The sequence below is a fragment of the Stylophora pistillata genome, chromosome 8, assembly GCF_964205215.1.
Source record: "Stylophora pistillata chromosome 8, jaStyPist1.2, whole genome shotgun sequence".
Lineage (NCBI taxonomy): Eukaryota > Metazoa > Cnidaria > Anthozoa > Scleractinia > Pocilloporidae > Stylophora > Stylophora pistillata.
In genome coordinates, this window is record NC_142526.1 from 5,553,173 (window position 1) to 5,577,500 (window position 24,328).

Consider the following 24,328-nt stretch of genomic DNA (forward strand, 5'->3'; position numbering starts at 1 on the left):
TCGAAAAAGATAACACTTAATAATCAAAGCCAAAACTTGCAATTTCCTACGTCTAATAATTACAATGTTTATAAAATCTTTTAGACAAATTTTAATCACAGATAAATCCTCTGTATGCTCTATATTTATAAAACAATATTCAAGTTATTGTTCAGTTTGATATCTCCCAATTAATGCGCCTACCTGCCAGCATCTTTGATTAAGATAACTTTTAGATTGACAGTTTCTCATTGCTAGAAAGTGTTCTGAGTAGGGGGTATTTTGTGTTAAATTTTGTATTATTTAGTGATAAATGAAGCATCGCCCATTTAATTAATAAATAATGATGTTTGCAGTAAGTGGGAGGTATATATATATGTGGACTTTCTATTTCAAGATTCAGTGGATAAGAGACGTTTGCGCGGAACTGTTAAAAATGAACCTTCTCCAATCTACAGCGGTTGTAACCATTCTACTAACTGTGGTGGAAGGGCAGATTTGTAAATGGGGTGCACCATTCGGCTGTCCTGATAAAGATGAGGTTTGTGTATAGAATATAATATGAATGTAAATCTCAGTTCTTTGTTTACAATTCCAACAATAAAGCCGACTGCGTTTCTCCAAGGTTATCTCTGTCCAAGCATAGACTTTTCAACAGGAGGAGAAGCAGGTCGATGAGATCAATCATTCCAAGAAAAAGCTCTTGGCAAAATTGCAAAAACAAAAATACCGAAACGAAAAGTGGCTAAAATAGATGAAATTTCTCAATATCTTCGCAAAAGAGGTCGGTACGTGTGTAAACCCTACAGGTGATATTTCCAAGAACTCCCACTTCAGTGGTTATAATACATTTATTAAAAATACATGGGAAAAAGGCTTGGAAACTTTAAAAAATTTTGTACCTTTTGTTTTATTACGTTCTGCTGGGTTAAACTGGAAAAACAGAAAATTCTTTAAACCCTTAATTAAAATCTTTTCCACCAGACAGTACAAATAAAAAAAAGTGTGTTGCCGAAGGCCTTAAAATGAGCATGCGTAATTATCTCGCTATTCTAAACTTACAAGAAATAAGTGGCAATGTTCAAAGTACGAGCAATTAAGGGTTCATCCCATATTCGAAATTATTCAAATGGAACAATTTGTAGATAACCGTCAGATAGTACACCTTTTTACTTCAGGAGTAATGGTTAACTGCACCTGTATCCAGAATGAATACTACTATTAATACTAATTTTAAAGCGAAATATGTCGCTGACTTCATGAAAGACGGTGGCTTGTCGTTAGTTTTATACAGATGCAGATGGGCCTGTAAAATGACTGAAAAAAGTTTCATTAATTAAAATGCGTCAGCTTTTGCACGGTGTCTATCTCTGAGCAACAAGGAAATATGGAGATTCATTAAGTAAACATTAAAGAAATATCAGAATTTCTCCTATTTCGAAAAAAATATATATATCTTTCCCACTCTCAGTAAACATACATATCTTCTCATAAGAAGATATTAATACCGTCACAGTGGCCGGGTTATTTATCAACATAGCGGTTTTACTTTTCATAAAGGACTCACATGCTTCACTAACTTTACTAGGGTTTTTTTGAGAAAAAAAACAGATGCAAAAAAGACTTACAATTTTACCGCGTTATCTTATATATTCTATCTGTCTACTAAGTTATTCATTTATATGTTTCCTTTGTCTTTTAAAAGGTCAGCCATCGCTCCCTTAACGAAATGGAATTGAATCCAGAACTCTCTGACACATTTCACAGCCCACGTGATCCAGAAAATTCTGACGTGGATATTACTGAGTATGCCCAGCGCGATCCAATGGATGTCGAAATAAAAGGTTCAAGGAGAGAATCCCCTTACCGATTCGAAGACATCAAGAATTATCTAAACAACTTGTACCAATGAAACATATGTAGAAGCAAAACATGAATGATTTTCGGATGAATTTTAAAGCTAGATCATTATTCAAAGCCGCATGCAAGTCTAAACGCGTTAAAGACAAGAGAGGAATGTAAATGATAGCTGCAAGTAAAAGTGTAAAGAGGATTTAAGTCAAAAATTAGTTCAATTATATGGTCAAAAATTGATAAGTTTTACCTAGATAATTTCCAAGTTTTACATGCTGAACAAAGCACAAAAATAGCTTATTAACTGCAAGAATAAACGCCCAATGAATTAGCATTTGTACGTTTGAAAAAGAAACTACAAACTTTGTTTGCCTCAAGGTAATAATTGATAAAAGGGACAATCATTCTGTCACAGATTTCTATTAACCTTAAATTATTTATGCCTTCCCGAGAAATTTTGCGCGGGAGATGGGTGCGAAACTGGCAAAATTGACTCATTTGCGCATGTCCTGGTTTTATCGTTTTTGAAAAATAGCGTCATACATGTGTTACCAGTACAAGTACAATTTCGCCCTTGTTTCTGGGATTTTGAGTGTAATCTGTTTTCAAAGAATTGTTTCAGTTTATCACGGTGAGAGTTTAAAAAGTTTTTTTAAAAATTATGGATCATTTATTTAAGTGTCGCGCTGAGCGCCATCCTGTTTCATCGCAGGCGTGACGGGACTAGTCAGCGGTCAACACATAGCAGGCATAAAAATCACGAAATGATGACTATATCCGAAAAGCATGGAAGGACATGCTTAAAATAGTTGAACTAAAAAATGGAAGTTTACCCTGTCACCTTTTTTTTTTTTTTTTTTATCAAACTGGAAATTAAGCGGTAGAAGAACATCTCCTTAGGCGAAGTTACGGCCATTCAAAAACGCATTTTCCTAAGCTACAAACTTGTGTGAACGAGGAACAAATCGAAGTTCACGGTCTGACTGAAACCTCTAGGGAAAGACTGGTGTATAGAAAAACCCCACCCAAAGGAAAAAAATATTAATGCACCTCGCGTTCCAGCGTTTGAAGGAGTACTTGGACAGAACAGAGTGTTGGAAACTTGATAAAACTAACATGAGTGGAGTGAATTTATAAAAAATGCAGTTTTTTTTTTCAGATTTTTGTTATTGACCTTCCCGTTTTTAAAGGGATTGTAAATTTAAAAAAAAAATTATTTTTAACACTCGTTGCATCCTTGTCTTAATGTTATATCTATTTTGGTATTTGGAGTGTCCTATTAGTGTCTGCAATTAGCTAATATATATATTTAGTATAATTTCGGAGCTGAGCAAAGAGTTTCCAGCGATCTGATTGGTCGCGCGGTTCCTTATATGACGCTATATAAACCGCTCCGCGCGGTTTATATAAAATGTTAAACTAAAATGTTAATAAATGTTACTAAAATGTTATGATTTTAGAAATTCCTCTGTTGTTCAGCTTTGAAATTATACTAAAACAATTATTCGCCTCAGGTTCGGTGAAAATTGTCGAATAATCCCCTCGACTTCGTCTCGGGGATTATTCGACGATATTCACCTCGCCTTCGGCGAATAATTGTTAAATATATCTTATTATTAAAAACTGGATCATTGGATAATGCAATTCAAGACTTTTTATTGGCTTAGCCATTATGGTATATCAGCCAATATACCATAATCTACAAATATGGTAAGCGTACGCATCAGCTTAAAATCAAAAGGGAGCTAAAAAATCCAGTTTCTTCTTACAAAATAATAATTTCTTGGGGGCGTTTTTAATAAAACAATTATTCCACTCGCGCTTGTTGGATATGAGATGATTATAGACAACTCGGCGCTACGCGCCTTGTTGGCTATCTATCATCTCATATCCAACGCGCGCTCGTGGAATAATTGTTAATTAGACGTTTTGTTCTGTAGTATCGCTGAGTATTTTTTCGAGTTGTGCCGTATTTTGACGAGCCCATAGGGCGAGTCGAAATACAAATAACAAGTAAAAATACTCAGCGATACTACACAACAAAACGTCTGATAAGTTATTTATTATCCAACACGCCAAACTGTTATTTCAGTGCGGGCGAATTCCGCGGATGTTTATTTACGGGGAGTGCGTGACAGAAGTATACAAAGCGGAACGTTGTCGTGTTGCTGTTTTTATTTTCTTCAATAAATGAAGAAATTTCCAGATCGTCTAGCTGTTTTTCTTCGTTGGATTCATCTAATAAACTTGGATGTATATTTGCCAGCCATTCTGACTCTTCGTCGTCGGAAATATGATCCAAATTGTCCGCCATTTTTTTTTTCGTAACTACAATTCAATTCTTCGCTTGCGCGATGCGAGAAAACCTGTTTAACCGGTACTCTATAGTACAAATACCGCGTAATATTTGTACTCGTCTATGGCGTTATTTGTACTCTACGAAGTGTAGTTGGATAATAAATAGCTAAATACTCTGAGACTTAAATAAAGTTCATCCAAAAATTCACTCATTCATTCATTTATTCATCCAGATATACTGGACTTTCAGTAAAGTTAGAGAAACTGTGGACCATTAAAAAAAGGAGAAAGCAAATAATTATTATCTGTTTACCTAGTTTGAAAATAAATTGCTTTATAATTATGCAATATGATGGAGGACTCAGAACTGAATAAAACGTATCTTTGACGAAGAACTTGATAACTCTTTACACCCTTACACCACTATGCATATCCTCTATATACCCTTTGGTGCTGACAAGGAGAATTTATTTCACAGTCAAGAGCTTCTTTGGTTGAAGATCATGTCCTTTTATTCTTGTGACCTTTTATTCTTGTGACCTTTATATCTGACTGACGCAAGGGTGATGTTGTAAGGAGAAAATAAATGCGAGTCATTGGTAGCCGTTAAAAAAGGTTAAAAATAATAATAATAATAAAACCATCTGAAGTCACCACAACAACAACAATTTCTCGGCGAGCTTAATTTGATTCTCAAATTACATTTATTTGAAATAAAAACGAAACAACTTTATGACATTTTAACGGTGGATTCCGTTTCCAATTTTTGATCATTCCTATGAGCCCTTAGGAAGCCTATATTGTCCAGTCCTTTCTTCTGCTTCCTCGCTATTCTTTCTCCAGCCATCGGACGGAAGTTTCTAAGAGAATGTAAGTGGTTGGCAAGGCGACTTTTTAGCCTACCTGTTTCATCGGCAGTCACCTACATCGAAGAAAAATGTAAGATTGTAGTCAGAATCGACGAGAATAGTATTTTGATCAAGCCTCTCTTATCCGAAGAAGCATCATTAACTTTAGGAATTCAAAAGACACGAAAACCTTTCTATAAAAATCCGAAAGCAAGACTAAACAATTTTAAGTATACAACTCTCAATTGTTACATTACTATGTAACAATTTATTATTATGAAAGAATTAAAGCGCGCTCTCAAGAAATTTTGTATAAAATTTCAGCATTCGCCGAAAATATGAACAAAGAATGAATTTTAAACCTAAGAAAGCAAACCAACAGCATTTTACATCGACCTAAAATACTAACGATAACCTTATGTTTCAAGCCACTACAGCGAGTCGGCGTCGCTAAAGTTGACTGAGTAGCGTCAACAATGTCGTGTCTTTCTATCCATGTTGTACGCGTCCTAAAACATTCAACAGCTTCGGAAAGGGGAAGAAATTCAGTTCCAAAGAAAGTTTCATGACACGTGCTTTGTTTGATGGGAAAAATTTATCGAATGTGGCTGATAAATATCCTCAAAAATGTAACCAGGGAAGCAAGGCGTCTGGATAACCGAGGAGTGACAATGTTGGATTCCAACAAGGTTTTTTCAACGACATAGGTATGTTGCGTCAACATCATGATACCCACTTTTTTATTGTTCTTTTTTTTGCGATGTATTACTGAGCTTCTGATAATTAATTTTTTAGAAAAGGTTTTCAAGATAAAAATTAGTGATAATAATTTTGAACGACGTTTCGATCTCGCTGAGGTCATTTTCAAGCTGATGAAAAGGAAAATTTTTACATATATGTACTAAAATCAAGACGTAGGAATGATAAAGGCAATAAAATATGGAAATATGTAAACGCTAGGCGTAAAATAGAAGTGATAAAATTGCAAAAGAAACAATACGAGTAAATTAATATGAGAGTTGGCGAAAGTAAAACTATAAATTATACGAAGATACTGTAAATTATTATAAAAATAGCTTTGCGCAGATTGAGTTTGACTGTTTGTTTAAGCTTGGCTTAATTTCTTTCATAAAAAGCAGCTCGTAAATTAGAGGTGCCGGCTACACATGCCGGCACCTCTACCAACCGGTGCTGAAGAACACAAAGCGTCTCAGTCTTCAATCGGGAACCACATTAAGGAGCGGCATGGGCATACCCCGAGTGACTTGCATCACAGTTTCAAAATCCTGAAGAAATGCAAAAGTAAACTGGACTGCCTAATTTACGAGATGCTTTTCATAAAAGAAATTAAGCCAAACTTGAACAAACAGTCAGACTCAATCCGCGCAAAGCTATTTTTATAATAATTTACGGTATCTTCATATAATCTATAGTTTTACTTTCGTCAACTCTCATATTAATTTATTCGTATTGTCTCTTTGCAATTTTATCACTTCTACTTTACGCTTAGAGTTTACATATTTCCATATTTTGTCGCCTTTATCATTCCCACGTCTTGAGTTTAGTACATATATGTAAAAATTTTCCTTTTCATCAGCTTGAAAATGACCTCAGCGAGGTCGAAACGTCGTTCAAAATTATTATCACTCATTTTTATCTTGAAAAGTATTAGCTTCTGTTTCTAAGTATTTTCAAACGACCACGATTATACTTTGCATAGATTCAGTTTCGTTTCCCACCGTGATATATAACTCTAAGCTACCACGGTGTAAACTATCAGCCTTTAGGACGTTCCCAGAAAAACTCCGTGGCTAAGCGCTCAGTAAAGTTGACGAGATTCGAGATGGGATAAAAATTTTGTGTACCCACGATTGAGTTTAAGTTACTATTTATTATTTAGAAAATAAATTAAGAAGCTATAGTTCTGATCCATGTTCACTGACAAAAGCTATTTATTTCACATTTCATAAACGATACCACGCCAAACAGTGGGAGCAGCGTTCTGTGTGTAGGGAAAATGGCGAAATACTTCAGAAATTTCTGACTAATTTGGGCTTTGTAAGGGAGAAGAATACTGTTTTACCCTAAAACCAAGTTTCCCTGTTCCCCGGCATTTTCCTATATAAGTCGAGGTTGGCTTTTTTGTCATCTAGACTCAAAATTTGTACAAACCTGTCTTTTTCCACAATTGTACTTGTAGGGACAGTTCCAGGATTGCACCAACATAAAATTTGGAAAGGTAAGAACGAAGAAAAAGAACAGAGTCAGGACAGCTTGATAATTCATCTTCAACATACGAATTTTGAGGGTGTTTTCAAAACAGTTTACTGCTGTCAGTGAACATTGGAGTGGATCGCTGTCCCATTTAAATGAATGCAAAATGTGATGAATTAATAACTAGCTAATTAAGATAACAGATTACCTGATATGAAAGGTTAGCCGGCTTTTAATTCATTCTAAGCAATGTTTGCATAATTTTGTATAGCTTTTAAGTATTAAATAGCGTGCTTCTCGAAATTGTCTTAAGAATACAGCGTCCTCGATTTATTCTCAATTAGCGTAAATGTCCATACAAAAAAGCTTTAATCGTGTACCTAAGATCCCGAAAAAGGAAGATTTCCATTTGGAAATCCCACAAAAATTTTCTTTTCAAGAACGTTGGTCGAGACTTGTGCGGTGACATGACATAAAACGTTTATACATGCTCTCCGATTATTCCGAAAAAAGATATTTTTTAGAAAAATTGCACGAGTTTGATGTGTATTTATTGAATAAGTGTTATAACTTTCTAAGAGACATTTAAACCGCGTTGGCGGGAAAGTGAAACACCAAACAGCTCATTTTGTGCTTGAAGTCGATTAATGTAAATGATCCGCCTCGACAAACTTCGAAAAGCTGGCGTTTTTAGCGCTTCGTTAGTGTAATCCATCGACCGAGACAGAGTGTTTTGTTGTAAATGTTATTTTTAACCTTAACTTTAAACAGCTTTCTAAAGGTCTTGCAAATGAAAGAACTCAATATTGCGGTGTCAGAAAGAAACTGAAGTAAAAAAGAAAAGAAGAAGAGGGTGGTACCCAGTCTTTTTAAGGTTGAACTCGTTAATCTTTCGAGGAGAAAAATTACAGGACAATCTTCTCCCCACTCAAAAGTAAATGAAACAAAAAATGGCGGCTTTCATCTTCAGCTTTACGCCGATAATAGAATACCCTTTTATCAAACAGCCCTGTAACTTGCTTCAGTAGCAAAAATTTAACTTGTAATAATATTTTTATACAAATAAGGCTCCTCGCTATGGAGTCACAAAACTACGGGTCATTTATTCATTGAACTATGATAGCCTTGTTCCCCAAGTCATATTAGATCCATGAAAAAGGATCTTGAAGGGGTTTTCTCTTTTACGGATTTTCTCGCCTAAATTGAAAACCCAACCTTTTTGCGGTCTCATTACGTCTGAGTTTTTTTAATAGTCATTTTAAAGTGAAATAATTTGGAAGAAAAATTAATAACAATTACTTTTTTTTTCATTTTAATATATCTAATGTGAACACATTATCTTTTTCTGTAACTGACTAATCTTTGTATCGTAAAATGTAACAGGTGAAAGCCCAAAATTGATGGGGGTATTTTGTTTTGTTTTTATGGTACGTTTAGAACTTTTATTTTTTTTACTTTGTTTGTAATAGTTCAACAACGGCAATAATTTTTCTCCGAAACAGATTAACGGACTCAACTAGATGAAAGCAACCATTAACTTTGCTCAATAAATACAAAACACGTGCTTCTATTTTTTTTCTAAAAAGTCGACTATTAAAGCCTGAATGAAAGAGCGCTGTAATTTCTTTGTATGTTGGGTTTATACACTTTTCAAGACATAGGAAAGGAAAGTATACCTGTAGTCTTGGATCAATTGCAGTGGCGTGGTTAAAACCTTATCTACTTCGGATCTAAAACTATGCGATAAAAGGTTGGCCAAACTGTATCCAATCGAAGATGAATCCATAGCACGAAATTGTATAAAAAATATTTCGATAAGCACGCTGCTGTATTTGACAGGTCGTTAATTAGTTATACTGTAAATTATGATGGCGAAATGAATCCCAAGCCATCTCCTAATTATGGGCAAACAAAAGTTGTTTTGCATCATCGCATCTTATAGCAGCAAGGTGTATAACAGCTAGTTTATCTACTTTGGCATCAAAAGACGATATGATTATTTCAGACAACAAAGCTCAGTCTATGGTGAAAACTGTTTGCCACAAGAATATTTCCTCGCTTCAAGTTTTTTGCTAAACCAAAAGAGTTCTGGAAGTCTAAAAATTCTTGTATTACCAAATAATTCTCTTTTTTTTTTTTTTTAATTTTTTCGCCATCTCGGAAAGTTTTGGTCAAAAGCAATTATGAGAGGTTGTGGGTTTGTCTATATTATAGAATAAAAGCTCGACTTGATCTTTTAAATCCGTTAAATGTGTGCCAATGCAATCCGTACAATCTGACTCATATGATCTGGTTTCGCTTGATCAGACACGTAATAAGGATCTGACTAAACGATGTCACATGATCTGGTTTGAAAGATTTGTAGACTAGATGGATACGTGACAAAAATGAAACGACATCAACATGCCAGAGCACCTGGTGTATCCCATAATATGCAAACTAAATCGAGTACTGCGCGGGTTGAGCAAAGAACTGAACATGACGTATTGCAATCAACAAAGATGTTTTAACAAAGAGGCACTCCTCCGAGCTATTAGAAACAGTGTTAATAATTAGAATTTCAAAAACGTTTCTGTCATTAGTAGATATTCCACAGCTCCGAAGGTTTGTTTTAAGCTTTTCGACAGTCGATTGTAACTGCTCTTATATTGATTTCAAAATCCTAAATTATTTCACATTTATACGAAAGGGCCTAATAAGCTGGCGTGTTGCTTCTGACTTCCCCTATCTTAGATAAGCCGATGGGCGAAGTGCATTATTTTCCGCAGGAAGGCTTTCTAGAGGACGGAATCGCTTTGTCGATTTCATAGCCAAAAGCTTTTTAGAGCATAATTCATGAAAGCTTTGTTCCAGTCCATATAGTGGCTAGGATCAGCTAATTCCTTCGCCACAACGTATGCAAGCTTGAAGTGGTTAATTGCCGTGATTTCATTTGTTAAGACCGAAGCTCGAGTAAAATCGCAGTGAAGTTTTATCAGCACAGTTAACTTTAGAGAGTATGTTACGTTTTCTTTCACAGCTGGTTTTCCTTTTCAGAGCAAAACGTTCGCATAAAATTCTGAAAGCTGCAGTAATGAGAATTTGGTGTAAGATCAAGAGAGCAACTCCTGATAAGTTTGAATATTCTCATTACCTGTTAGCTGGATAATCTATGGATATTATGGGGAGAAGTTGTATGTTAATCACTTCTGAGAGTTTTGTCAAAGGGTAGAGGAGGAAAAACCGTGGCCTATCTCCGAAACATAAAAAAATCGCAGTTATCGGACAAATAACTGCTCACGAACGCGCAGGAAGTCTGCTGGTGCGATAAACACCCGCCGAAAACTCCTTTTTTCGCTCTTTTTTATTCTAATTGTCGACTAGATATCTTTAAAAAAAACCAAATCGTTATGCAAGAATGTCCTAAACCAGGAGCCCAATATTGGTAAGGGTTTTCTGATCATTTAACACACAGGGGCCGTACAAGTAGGTTTATTCAAAGCAATTATTTTAGTAACAATTTCATATTTGATTCTGTTTAAATGAACCTCCTGTTTCTTATCTATCGAGGTTTGTTTTTCCCTTTTCCGTTTTTCCAAAGTATGAACAGTTACTTCCACTCTCTATCATTCCCATCAGACACTGCGATATTATCCATATTGTCCAGTCCTCTCCCGTTTTTCATCACTTCCTCCTCCGGCCTCAATATCATGTTTCTTTTAAGATGGCTAACAACAGCTTCACTGCGTCTCCACTAAGACAAAGATCACCAAACGTAAATTTTGTGACGGTGAAAGACAACTGAAGTCAGTTTACAACTCAAAGTTTCCATCTTGAGGAACGTCACCCGTTTTTCATCGCGTAAAGCTTAATCTTGTACCCAGATCCTACCCTGGACCTTACCACCGCTCGGCAGTAGAAGGTCTAGGTACAAGGCTACGTAAAGTGATTAGGATTATTACTACGCCCCCATGCACCTTCTCCCCTTGTAGACGTGATGACAATCCATTGCAGAGTTACCCTCCCCTTCTCAGGATTTTTGACACATTGTCGATAAACACATTTATACTCTTAGAGGCAATGTGAGTATAAAATGTCTTGTTCAAAGTGTCCTTTTTTCCGTTCCAAAGCGCTTCCGTCGCCCACGAACAAAAAAGGAGATTTGAATATATAAAAAACAAACAAAGCTGTGCCCAGGATAGGTTGTCATTCCAGGTTGTCCTCGTTCATTTATAAACTTGTTTAATGAGTTGTTAGATAGTTAACTATTTCAGTAAGTAATAAATTTTAAAGAAGAAAATTACTTTATTTCATCTGAAAAGACGGTATCCCTAATTGTTTTTTACAAAGAGGACTTCTTTTCCTACCTTCAGGATTCGGCAGAACTCAACAATTTCCTTCTCGCTAATATGAATTCAAAAAAGGTCTAAAAAACGTATGGGTTGAGAAGTTGAAGTAATACTTATGGCAAACCTTTTGCTTCCTTCCACATCTGGCGTCGAAAGGGCAGTTCCACCTCTTATAATTCGAAGCCAACACGAAAACAGGAATCGCTAGGACAAAAACGTAAAAAAGAACAAAGACAGTTCGCGAATTCATTTTCACTCTGATTTTTGTCGAAACTTTTGAGGGCTTCCTCGCTCGATAGTGAAACATGAAAATAGAAGACGAAAACTCTCCTTTTAAATGGTCTGACAGCCTACTTGAAAATGTCATCTTGCGTTCAAAAACTTAAAAGCACCCACCGTTGTCTCAATGAGTGCGGCATTTTATGATCAAGGACTTTGGTACTGTATATAGCTAAGCGATTCTTCATAACCTTTAAAAAAAACTACCCCGTATACACCAACTTGAAATAATGTATTTGTTTGCAAGCGTTATCCATCTTTAATTCTGGTCGAATATCCCAACTTTTGCTATTCCGGTTTTCTTTTCTTTTATTTTGCGCTGCATGTCTTCAAGTGATTTGGATACAAAAAAGGAAAATTGAATTTCCCAAACCCCAAGTGGTCTCTAAGGTCGTCTAAAGCGAAAGAGTCTGAGAGTTTTGTATATAATTATAATAAAATGTCCTACGGCAGTTTCATCCTTTGATGAAACACAAAAGATTTTCAAAGCACTAACTGACTGTGTTTGTGAGCATGCCTAGATAAAAGTATACCTTTTATCCTCTCAGGCGAATATTTTATGAAAGGAGCTGCGGCTCCCTTGTCAAGATAATTTTCCTCCATTTTCTCAGTATTTCAGGGGTAGTGAAGATTGTTGTAGGAAAGTTTAATCAAAATGGCCTCGTATTCCATCTCATGTGGGGTGGATTTTGTTATCTGTTCATGTAGGAGAGTTCACTCTGGTCACCAAGTAGGGTATTAAAGCCCGATGACCGTTAACTGACAAATTTCAGCTGGTCTATTAGAATGAACAAGGAGTGACCTCTCCATTATTTTTCGGGGTTGAGAAGTATTCTTAAAGGAAATTTTCCAGCCAAACAACCGTGATCTCTATAGCCGGGTGCAACTTCTCATAAGAAAACATCGCAATTTTTACTATGAAAAGAATGGTGTGGTAAGATCTTAGAGATTCAGTTCTGTGTGGAAGGCTTTCATGAGTCCCGCCACCTCTGAATTTTATTAATAATTTATCTAATAATTTTTTTTTAATAATTTATCTAATTTTATTATTAGAGTGTTTAAAATAAGGCAACTTTGGAAGGCGCAAAATTATGTAGGTATTCTATTTAACCGGCAGTTATCCTCGTGATCCAATGGGTGAGATGAAAGTATATAAAAAAGGAGACCGATGAAAAGTAGGGAAATTGCAACAGTTGTAAACATATTTTACACCTGAAAAAGATGTTTTTGCGTCTTATCTCTACCACTGAGCCACAGAGAATCTTATTACGAAGGCTTATTACGAAGTATATCTGTGACACGCGTCCTGCATACTGCAAAGATCGGCAATGTCGATAGCGTCATGTTTTGTAAATAGAAAGGTTCGATTTCTCGTGGGAATTCAGAATTTCTTCTTTGTCCCACGCTTGTGACAAGACGGACTCTCTCTTCTTTATTTCACACCTTCTGCACATCATAATTTGGTCTTATTAACTAAGTTGATAATTTCAATTGGGCGCCATAAAGAATTTCTAAAGCTTTCGTCCTAGCGAAATACGAAGGGCCAACACTCGAAACGTCAGCTGTAGGAACTCTTTAGGGAGGCCAATTTACATTATCAATTCAGTTAAAAAAAACACAACAACAACAAATTATCATGGAATACCCACCACCGACGCAGCACGCAGTTTCTTTAGAAACTTTTTCCTTTTATTTCTTCCTCAATTCAAATCATTTGTGCGACTAAAATGAGCTACCGCAATTAAAGGAACACGCATTTTATTACCATTGGGACGAATTTTACCGACATTAGTTGAAAGCTTTACCGCTATACTTTCTAAGTACTTTTCGGTGTCATGAAACGAAAGTTTTCAGCAAAACTTACTTTTGCGTTGATGATGTGCTCAACATGAAACAAAAAAGCCGGTGTGCGTTACTAGCGTTGGAAACATAATGACTTCGGCACTTGCTTTGTGCTCCTTTGTATGGAAACCGCTGTGAGTATTTTATACAGACATCGTGCTTTACAAAATCGTCGAGTAAAATCCTTTCATAACTATTCGGTTTGCATTACAGAGAAATTAAGCGGTCGGTCCATCTTGAGCAAAATTTTGCTTAAGTACACTGGTGCTAATTCAAAAGGCGATTCTGTAACGGGTACAAATGTCTCTAGATATTGCCACATGTTGCAATTCCAATAGAATTAGATTCAAAGAATTTTGGTGTCAACCGCGACTCTAATGCGACAAATAGAACGTTTTTATTCTTTCAGATCGATTAGTGTGATGCGAACTTGCAAAATGACTAACATGTGCTTTTCAGTTTAGTACCACGTGTGTTCAGACTTGCTGGAATAAAATTTCATTGTAGGTTATCCCGCACATATATAATTTTTAAATTTACAAAAGTTTACTTAGCTAAAAAAAGGCAGGCTGAATAACTCAGTACAATTGGCGGTGTAAACGGATGTTTTTTCATTAGTGCTCTATGGCATGGTGGAAAGCAATCTTTCACACAGATCCTTGTATGCTTAAACGCCCGTGAATTCAAAGAAGAAATTTTTTCCAAAAATATCGCAATGAAGAGAGCACTGATAAGTTGTAAAAAACTGCTAGCGTTTCCTGTACCAGAAGATCCACAAAATACAGGTTATCAATATCTGTTTTCCATCTTTTTTTTTAATTCTTATATTATTATTTTAATGAAAGCAACGGATCGAAGCGCTGCTAGTTAAGCTGGTAGCCTCACTCGGGATGCTGCGAAAACATTACGGGCAGAGTTGTGGAAAACACTCGCCTTGAGCTAGTGTTTTACTTTTCATTTCCATAAACCTGCGGTGGTGATTATAACCGTAAACTGATGGATCAATAGACTGATGGGCTGGTGGGGGAATTTAGCTTTAAGATAACAACCTCTTGATGCCGTCCGATAACCTTTTTTTCTTCAGTCTCATTTTTGAGCAAGTCGCCTCAAGCTGTAACCATTATCTAAGGTCATAGTTTGGGATAAAATTTTAGGCTATGATCTGTCCGCTAAAGACTCTATTTCTGAATAAAAAGGGTCATTAAAAATCCAGCTGATATTTCAAGACCGACAGTTTTAAAATGCGAAAGACTCAAATTTGTATTCAACATGAAGATAATCGTAAACTGAGCACTTTCGAAAGATTGGAAACTGAGATCAAAATAGAATTGACAAAACAAAGCGAACAACAAAAATGGCCGAGGATGGAAAAGATTGAAATTGCCGGACATAAAACGATGACGGTTGAATTTTTATGGCTGCAAGCGTTTAACATTAATTAAGGACCACTCTGTAATCTATTGGCTGTAAATAAAGGAAGAGTTTAAGCAGCCAAGTAGGCGACAGTGTGGGCGCTGTCGATATTAATTAAAAAAGAACAAATTATGGACATTTACTCGTCAATTATTCTCCCATTTTATGCCTCAATCCATCTCGTTTCGGGTTTCATGTTGTCAGTTCTACAGCAAGCCTTTCTGAGACAGAAACACGATCTTGGTCAGAAACAGTTAGTGGGTGAAGAAATTCGTCGTGAAGAGTCGCGTTTGCGTTAAGTTATCATAAACTACCAGCTGTCCAGTTTGTCTTTCGTGAAGTTTCTTTTTTTTTAATTTCTCTGAAGATTGCTTGATTAGAAACGTGCGGAGGAAGACGAATTTTCCATAGTCAGTTATTTATTTTTTCATTAACACCGGTGTTTTGTTCGATTTTCGTCTCGTCACTGTTACTAGGGAACTTAAGCAAACCACGCAACAAGAACGTAGCAAAGCAGAAGATCTTATGGGCAGAACAATAGCATCAACACGTGCTTTTAATACTTTATAAATTTTTTTGGTGTCTTTAGCAAATCAAAATCTCCAGAACTTGCGTGCTCTGAGAACGGAAAACCCGGAGACAATATTTTCAAATTTCCAAATGGCGCTTAAAGCTGTTCACATACGCTGTAGGAGACGATAAACGCATCCAGCCATTCGTAAATTTCTACCTAAAGATATTGATTCACGCCTTCCTCGGCGTTTCCATCCTAAATGCCTAAGATTCCTAATGAACATTTGAGATTTCCCTGTTCGCTATTTTTCGAGATCATGTCAATGACACAACTAACACAAGGACTTATGAATTGATGGTAAATGCTTACTTACTAAATAATAATCTGCAAATAGTTTTTTAAGGGCTTTTTGTGTAGATGTAAAGACCCTTCGATTGCGAAGTATTGAGTGATGGACTCCACTAGTAAGAGTGCCTTGTACAAAACCTTATTATATCATCGGTAAATATGTGACTAATTTATTTCTAAATCAGATTTTAAAAAACAAATGAGATATGGAGTACTGGTACCCTTAGTGATCCAAAACCCATGGTTTAAGCAGCTGCAAACCAATAGAAAATTAAAGTTTATCCTATAAAAGTAATAAATTGCAATTTCTGTTGGTTTAGCGGCGTAATCATTGAGAGAGCACTCGAAAGGTGTGTAAAACATTCGCCTCATTTACAATCCGACGTTTCTCGTGTTCTCCCAACATCCCACGAGGATTACTACGCCGATACAAGTGCGGTCAATTGCATAAGATTACGATCCTAAGCTACTTCATTATTATAAATAAATTTAATTGGTGATGTACACCTTGTTAAACCGCCCATGTGGCGAGTGTAGGCGTGTAGGAGTGTAGGAGTGTAGGAAAGCGTGGCGGGCAGCCAAGCTGGCAGTCTAGAGTGATGAAGTGTGCACTCACGGGCATGAATTTCGTAGATTTCACGCACTTTTTGCGTGATTTGACGTTGGAGGGTTTGTCACGTGAACTCAAAAGAAAGGGAGGTTTTCTAATATCGCATAATTTAACCGCAGGTCAATCAGCCTCAGTTTTGTTGGTTTTACGTCCGATAAATTAAAATAGAATCTGTTTTTGAGACTAGCGTGAGCAGAAAAAGTTGAATGTGATTTTTTTTTCCACAAACGTGGGCTTTTCACACACGATCATCTATTAAAATTCATTTCCACTAATCTCCGGATAATTGTACGAAATAAAAATTCAACTGACGAATTTTCCAGAAAGATTAGCATTAATCTTGATTTTATAGGCCTTCATTCAAAAAACGGTTTTTAAACTGGTGGTTTCTTTTTCTGTCGATGACAACTGAGGAAGTAAAAGACGATACAAAATTGATTTTATGCCACAACCACCTTTTCAGGAAGTGTGTTTGACATAAAGACGAAGATGTTTTTTGTTTTCTTCTACGCTTAAGACAAGACAAAAAGACATCTTTCTTCTAAAAGTAGTCGTTTGACACACACACAAAACAAACCTTTTCGTCAGATGTATTTTGGTTTTCACAGGTTCATAGACCACTTTCATAAATGGCTGCCAGATTAATATTCTTTTGTTTAAATTTAAATTAGCCTTTCTGGCCTCGTTCTCCAGTACAAAATTCAAAAGAATACATTATCTCAAGCGAAGCCAGAAAGGCTAATTTAAATTTAAACAAAAGAATATTAATCCGGCAGCCATTTATGAAAGTGGTTAATTAACATTGAGTTTGATTACAACGAAAAAACGGCCTTATATTTAAATCATCGATTAATATCGCACCTAAGGAATGATAACTTCTTGCCTTGCATTCGTGAATTTGAATCCGTTTTATTATTTTTTTTTTTAAAGCTGGCAAAGGGAAAGTATGTAAGCTGCAAAAAAAGCTAGTGGCAAGTAATTAACCTGTTAGATCTAGTTACCATGCAGAATACGGACGGAGAGATATCAAAATATATCTACATATATATCTACATTAATTAATCGCATCGATCATCCGATATCCGACAAATTTATATTGGAAGACGTATACTCAGCCATTTGAACTTGTTAAGTACAGATAAAAATGAACAAAACCTCCAGCGTTTTCCATTTTTTATACTTCAGCTGCTTGTTTAACGGAAAATCTTCGTTTGTAGATCAAATACTTACAAGCTTATTTCTATTCATTATGAAAAAGAGGATGCCATTCCTCAAATAAATTATACTACAACAATTTGTCAAATTCTGTACATTAAAATGGAGTTCGACAAACACCACCTCAAAAAATTATTGTCAATGGCAAAGAACTTAGCTATTGTGAACTTTGTCATTTTGAATGGGAGCCATAATGAAAGAGCACTCTGTGGCCAGTGCTTGTCACTAGAGGACATTCAAATGCATGATTTATGATAATTGTATGTAGAAATTACCGTATAGACTCTGTTTTCAAGAAGTTGGTGGAGGCTGACGCAGTGAAAGTTCGCTCAAGCTCCTAACTAATTCAAACTTTTTGGTGTTTAATCAGTACTGAAGTACATTAATACCAAATGAATGATGGATTTTTCAAGCCGTAATTTCAAACATGTCAAAGGGAGTGTCTATGGCCCTGCCACTTATTTTTGAAAAGCTGTGAAACATTACTTTCTTAAAAACCTGCTGAGTCTTTTTTTAATGTACTAACAAAATGATTAATCATTTACAATATTTTGTATTTATAAATAGCATCCGACACTCACTTTTATCACAGCAAGCCTGGAGCAAGAGATATTTACTGACTGACTTATGAGAAGATGAAATCAACAGCTGTATCAACGCTATTTCTTGTGTTCATTTTGGCCTTTCCACACTGTGTGCTGAGCCAGTCCGGATGGTTGTGTCCTTACGACTATCGTTGCGGGAAAAGACAGGTTTGTAGAAAAAATCTTGCTTGAGTTATTGGCGAGATATTTTTCATCGTCCGTTGATATCATAATGTCATTCGAGGTGTCCAGTTCAACAAAGTTTAAGAAATCTAAGTTGACTAGATTTTACAACTCAGAGTCCACTCAAAGATCCGTATCTGCGGTCCCATTTTTTGCGTGTGAAATTAAACACTCTTTCACTCCTAAGATCTCATTAGTAAGGAAGCTCCTTAGACATGCTGCCTTCCATACAATTCTCATGTTCGTTTGGAGAATTTGGTATTGGCTCAACTAAAAATCGCCTTATCGATGCTTTTCTTTATTCTCGTCACTTTTTTGTTTGACATTGTTGTGATATTGAAAAGGGAAATTCTGTCTTGGTCAATCTTGATAGTTGACGCCGTGGCCAATTGTTCAGCGTTGAGAGTCCGGGTTCGAGCTTTAGCAAGGCCTCTGAGCTGCGTTCGTGGGCAAGAAACTTAATTTCAGGAGTATAATTAAATCTGAGCGAACTATCACGGAAATCTGCCCGTCCAGAGAGAGTAGCGATACTAGTACCCCACACCTCACCCATCGTACTTGGGAAAACGCGTAAGCAGTTATGGAGCACATGTTCGACAACTTATCTTTTTGACAAAAATGAAAATATGATTATTTTTGCAGATAAATGACGCGATAGCCCTCTCTATCAGCCGCTTGGCCAATCGACTTCGCCTTCTCAGGAGTATCTATTCGCTATCAGAAGGAAAAGATTCATCGATAAAAACTAACGTTCATGGAGGAATCGCAAATGAAAGACTTCCAGAAATCAAAGGGATATAATCAAGAATGGAAGAAAATGTTACTAGTTAAGCCTTCTGAGAAATCTGGACTCATGAAATATAAATCAAATTATTTAGATATCAAAGAATGTTATTCTGATTAAAATAACTTGACCTAGTGATCTAAATGAGAAGAAAAATAAAATATTTCATTGAAATAACTCTCCACCTATTTCTAAGTTCTTTCTTAAACATCCGTTGACCTCAGACACTTGACGATCACTTCCTATTTTCCTATGCTAAGGTTGTATGTGTGACAATGGAATTCAAGGGTTTTTATAACGTTGACATGAGCGGCTGGCCTGCTTTTATTGACACCCCTCGGAATAACATTATCCCCCCCCCCCCCTTCAAGGACACACGTGCGAGGAGCATGTTTTGCGCAAACGCAGAAAAACGTTAGTCATTGACATTATTAAATCTTTATTTGTCTGAATGAAACCATAGATTTCACGTTCAATCCATAACATCTTGATTGAACTGTGGCCTATTTGGTTTATATGATTCAGTTTGAGCCTTGGAGCAAAATCACTACTAAGGAGCTTTACATTCCGCAATAATTTGGATATATCAACAAAGTTAAAGTGGTAAATTGGCCACCGTAACGATTACAAAAGCTGACGTTTCGAGCGCTAGCCGACGAAGGGCTAGCGCTCGAAACGTCAACTTTTGTAATCGTTACGGTGGCCAATTTACCACTTCAACTTTGTTGATATATCCAAATTATTTCGTTACTCCCACCGACGCAGCCCCAAACAGTTTCTTTGGAAACTATCAGCCTTTATTCATTTACATTCCGCAATTTGCCATCAGACCTCCGTCAAGTCTGTAATAGCTTATGGAGAAAAGAGCAATTCAGTGCTCATTTGCTAGAATTGATCGCGCAAAACATTTTGAAATGTCCATCAACACGTTCTAGTAACCAGCAAGTCTGGGTTGGTTTTAAGATGCAGTACCGCTTTCGTTACTTCGTCGTGCTGATCAAAGTGCATCGCTCAGGAATTTAAATCTATAACCCTTAAGTTACTAAGAGTTTTTATGCCGCTGATTTCTGTGTCAAAAGAGGGAGACACTGATCTCCTTGATCATAAAAGTTTCACCCTTTTGGTTTAGAAATGGGGTGAAAAGTGGTGTGAGAGGTTAGAAGAGAAAACACTTCAAGATAAACAAAATCGCGCTAATTTAATTCCATAAAGAAACAATTTATTTGTTTGCTTTATTACTTAAATTACATTTACATCATATCTAAATAATTTTATTCTTTTTTAAATTTTATTTAATTCTTTTGTTTTCTCGTCAATCACTGGTCATTCCCATAAGACTTCAGGATGGCTGCTCTGTCCAGTCCTCTCTCATATTCCCTCTCTTTTCTTTCTTCCGCCATACGACGGAAGTTTCTCAGAGAACGTAGACGGGCGGCAAAACGACTTTGTGGTAGGGCAGTTTTGTAGCTCATCTGCCAAAAAAGATCAGTAAAGTTACTGAGATACTCCTCGAGAAATATAAAGAAAATTACCTCGACGAGCCTTTCAACCTTCAAAATTCTACCGGTTATGATTCATTTCGAATATTTTGCAACAAAATTGAGAGTAATTCGGGGTGGGTATCTCATTTCTACAAAGACATAAGTATACAGAATTTTCTTTAAAATCTGTACATCGCTACATCGTACAGGTTTGGTGGGCTTAACAATTATGGTATATAGGCCACTATAACCACACGAACACAAGAGACGAATTCGGCTTGTGCCATCTCCCAGCTGTTCATCACAAATGAAATCAGCAATGGATATCGATATTTTCGAGGTCATTTTAAAGTGAATCATGAAAGTCGACTCGCCAGTGGGCTCCATATCTGTCATTTCGTATCAAACGCACGATCGTGAAATAACTGTTGTGTGTTCTTCAAGTTTATGGTAAATTAAAAGTTAATGTTTATGTGGAACACGTTTTCCCGATTACTGTCTCTTTGTAACATCAGAGTTTGTTTCCTTTGGAAACTACAAATAAAAAAAAAAGATATCATCAGTTCTACAAACCTCTCTCTTTCCGCATCTGTAATCAAAAGGGCACCTCCATACATCGCTCTGAGCTGACACAAGATAAGAAACATTTAAGACGAAGAGAAGAAAGAAGACAAGAACAGTTTGCGAATTCATCTTTAGCTAAAAAAAATGTGTATCTTGTGTGAGAGTTAACTGCTAATAGCGCTATAAACACAAAACTTGTAGGCTGATCTTTATATAAGTACAAACTCCAATGAGATAAATTAACCGCGAAATATCATCTACGCTTTTCGAGGGAAATCTTCAAGTAACGTTTGCATAATTTTGTATAGCTTTTACAAGTTAAATAGCGTGCTTATCGATTTTTTCTTTAAAAAACCATCTTGTGCACCCACTTTTTAATTAGCACCTTCTACGTCCTTACCGATCTAATTAAAAGCAACTATGAATTATTTAGACGCTTCACCTCGTGCTGAGCCAGCTTGTATGAAAACGGTTCAAAGACAAAGAATGAAACACTTACGAAAACCTTTGCATGATTACCGTAAGTAGCTAAGTACATATCATCTGCTAATAAATAGCAACTTCTTAATACCTCGGAGTATTCCCAGGAGGGTAGCAATTCCATTTCACGCACGAATTCTAGAAAAATTCACGCGCGCGTGTACTTTAAATAAACAATAATACACGCGTCACGAATTTAGAGTGAGACTTGCAATTTCACTTCACCCTGCCTTCCTGTAAATTCTCGCGGCACATATTAATGTTAGGATTCATCTCTAAATCCCTTTCTACCCTCTCCCAGTTCGGTGGCTTTGAATTCCTTCCTGTTTCACTTCAAAGGAAGCGACAATTTCTCATTATTCAATATAACATTGAAGATAGTACGGTTCAAACCATGCGGTTGAAAAGTTATCAACGAGTATCCAACGAAAGTATCTAAATTGAGGAAGTGTTTCTGTAATGAAACCTTAACCACCCCAGTTTATTTGCAGATGTGCCAATTATTTGCTAAATAACAGTACTTCTTGGCATAATTTCTGATCTAAGATAGTCAATTACCATTAATTGGGATCCTCATTATGCAAATTAAAACGCGAATTTAGTTACCACCGCCTTGCTATACGGTTTCAGTAAGGTTAACACCATATTTTTCGTGTGGTTGCCAAGAAATCAATCTACACACCACAATATGCGTTAAAATGCCGTGCGGACAAGATTTCTTTATATAGGTGAAGCTAACTGTCAACTTTAAAATGAGTTAACAAAGTTATTTTAGTCAAAATATTTATCCAAATCTTTTTCAAGTCTATCATTTGGAATCCATAAAAATGTTCTCCAACCCTTGCAATTCGTAGTTACCTTTCGATGTTTTTCTTTCTAGCCAAATTCTGACATCTCATGCTTTTGCTAATGAGGAAAAATTCTGCAGGTCGCAGAATCCCACACCCATTTAATCATTAACAGCATCCAGGAAGCCTTGTATGCGACTCGATATTTCAAAAATTGGCTGAGCTAGAGGGAATGAAAGACTTCTACATAAATGTGGATGAGAGTCGTGACCAGTAACAAAATACGCCACTCATGTAAATAACAACTTTCGCTAGCGCCGCTTGGCTAAATAGGAAGTAAATAGCCTAGTATTTTTTACCTCAGATCGAAAGGCTACGGATACCCAAGGGTAACTTGTTTCGATTAAAAAAAGCGGCTGCTGCTACGAAAGATACGAAAATGGCACCAAAATGTTTGATGGCGTTGAATAGTTCATAGTTTAGTTGAATTCAACGGTACAAAAGCGCTGACTTTTTTTGTTGCTTTTCTTGAGTCCAAGCCAATTACTGTCCACCGAGTTACTTTGATGGGCCAGCTGTACTATACTTTAATTTTCCTACATGTTTTTAATTAGTTCTAATAGAGTGAGGTAGCAACCAATCAAATTCCAGAATTCCATTGATACGAGAGAGAGCACCGTGTTTAAGAACAAAGAGCCTGATAAAACGAAAAGGCCTTCCGTCATCCCACTCGAAAAAGTTGTTTTTATTAGCAATACAACAAAGTAAACGCCATCGTAAAAGAAAGAAAAGTATACACTTATCTACACATCACAGAACCCTCTCCTACTTGTTTTTATTAGCAATACTAGAAAGTAAACGCCATCGTAGAAGAAACAAAAATGTACACTTATTTACACATTACAAAACCCTCTCCTATTTGTACGCAATGAATAATGCAAGTAAAGAAATACAGAAAACAATCAAGTCATGTTTTCTATGGCGCAACAGTTATCTTTGACATCTGTCTTTTGGATTTAGAGCCATACTGGGAAAACTCAGACACATATTACCCTTCAATAAAGGAAGCAAGTTTCTAAAGAACCTGTGGTGCAGCGCCGGTGGGGAGCATAACAAGATAATTTGGTTTCATCAAATGAGTTGAATTGTAAGTTAGCCTCCGAAATGAATTTCTGAGCATCTACCATCACCCCATTCAAACTCACGTAACCAGGCCTTCTGTCAACCTTAAATTCCCGGAAATATACCTGTAACACTCAGAAAATGGCGAAAGACTTTTATGTGCAGAGGGAATTCACTTCCTGCATAATTTTACAAATATCCATCAAATAGAAATACTAGAATGTTTACAAGCAAATATTCGTTCCATAGCATATCTAGTACAGCGGTCACACGTCTGCGCATGTGCAAACCTAAGCGGTGTGCGTTCAGGCTGTCAGAACCAAATTGTCTCACGTGACAAAGACACACACCAGTATGGCATGGGTATGAAAAGCCTATAACTTTTCTAGTAATGCTCAAAGTAAAATGATGAATCAACCGCATACCCGTACTTGAATAAGCCTTGTGTTCGAAAAGTCATGAGTTTTTTTACCCCCTACCTTTGTTTCCTCCAGCAGAATTCTGTGAACCTTTCAGTTTTCTTTCGCGTATTTTGCAAGACAGCGGTTTTTTGTGTGTTTTCTTTTTAAATTTTGCTCGAGAAATTGGCGCGCGGTCGGC

The 24,328-nt window shown here is 36.4% G+C and overlaps 3 protein-coding genes and 3 long non-coding RNA genes across 9 annotated transcripts in view; 2 read left to right on the forward strand and 4 right to left on the reverse strand.

The window, feature by feature from the left end:
• The first annotated feature begins 362 nt into the window (after positions 1 to 362).
• Positions 363 to 2,169, forward strand: LOC111327149 (uncharacterized). The gene is made up of 2 exons (XM_022931260.2): positions 363 to 520; positions 1,685 to 2,169. Exons 1-2 carry the CDS (start codon positions 416 to 418, stop codon positions 1,889 to 1,891), a joined length of 312 nt encoding a protein of 103 aa, XP_022786995.2. The 5' UTR covers positions 363 to 415; the 3' UTR covers positions 1,892 to 2,169.
• Positions 2,170 to 4,799: 2,630 nt separating this feature from the next.
• Positions 4,800 to 7,799, reverse strand: LOC111327148 (uncharacterized). The gene is made up of 2 exons (XR_002694507.2): positions 7,152 to 7,799; positions 4,800 to 5,053 (listed from the first exon to the last, which is right to left on the reverse strand). It is a non-coding gene; the product is annotated as an uncharacterized LOC111327148 (long non-coding RNA).
• Positions 7,800 to 10,648: 2,849 nt separating this feature from the next.
• On the reverse strand, positions 10,649 to 12,424 carry LOC111327107 (uncharacterized). Its single transcript, XR_002694499.2, has 2 exons — positions 11,646 to 12,424; positions 10,649 to 10,926 (listed from the first exon to the last, which is right to left on the reverse strand). It is a non-coding gene; the product is annotated as an uncharacterized LOC111327107 (long non-coding RNA).
• A 5,269-nt stretch (positions 12,425 to 17,693) lies between these two features.
• Positions 17,694 to 19,470, forward strand: LOC111327108 (uncharacterized). The gene is made up of 2 exons (XR_002694500.2): positions 17,694 to 18,494; positions 19,152 to 19,470. It is a non-coding gene; the product is annotated as an uncharacterized LOC111327108 (long non-coding RNA).
• A 1,002-nt stretch (positions 19,471 to 20,472) lies between these two features.
• LOC148724608 (uncharacterized) lies at positions 20,473 to 21,641 on the reverse strand. The gene is made up of 2 exons (XM_088731175.1): positions 21,348 to 21,641; positions 20,473 to 20,765 (listed from the first exon to the last, which is right to left on the reverse strand). Exons 1-2 carry the CDS (start codon positions 21,465 to 21,467, stop codon positions 20,610 to 20,612), a joined length of 276 nt encoding a protein of 91 aa, XP_088587301.1. The 5' UTR covers positions 21,468 to 21,641; the 3' UTR covers positions 20,473 to 20,609.
• A 1,686-nt stretch (positions 21,642 to 23,327) lies between these two features.
• LOC111327109 (uncharacterized) overlaps positions 23,328 to 24,328 on the reverse strand; it is a 25,569-nt gene continuing 24,568 nt past the window's right edge. For all 4 annotated transcript variants that reach the window (XM_088731106.1, XM_088731104.1, XM_088731105.1 and 1 more), the window contains one exon: positions 23,328 to 24,328. This exon is cut by the window's right edge and continues 564 nt beyond it. The gene's annotated coding sequence lies outside the window, so the exon portion shown is untranslated.

Coding starts and splice junctions, on each gene's coding strand:
- LOC111327149 (XM_022931260.2), top strand. CDS start 416: ATGAACCTTCTCCAATCTACAGCGGTTGTAACCATTCTACTAACTGTG. Junction 521..1,684: donor GCTGTCCTGATAAAGATGAG/GTTTGTGTATAG, acceptor GTCTTTTAAAAG/GTCAGCCATCGCTCCCTTAA.
- LOC148724608 (XM_088731175.1), bottom strand. CDS start 21,467: ATGAATTCGCAAACTGTTCTTGTCTTCTTTCTTCTCTTCGTCTTAAAT. Junction 20,766..21,347: donor ACAGATGCGGAAAGAGAGAG/GTTTGTAGAACT, acceptor CTTTTTTGGCAG/ATGAGCTACAAAACTGCCCT.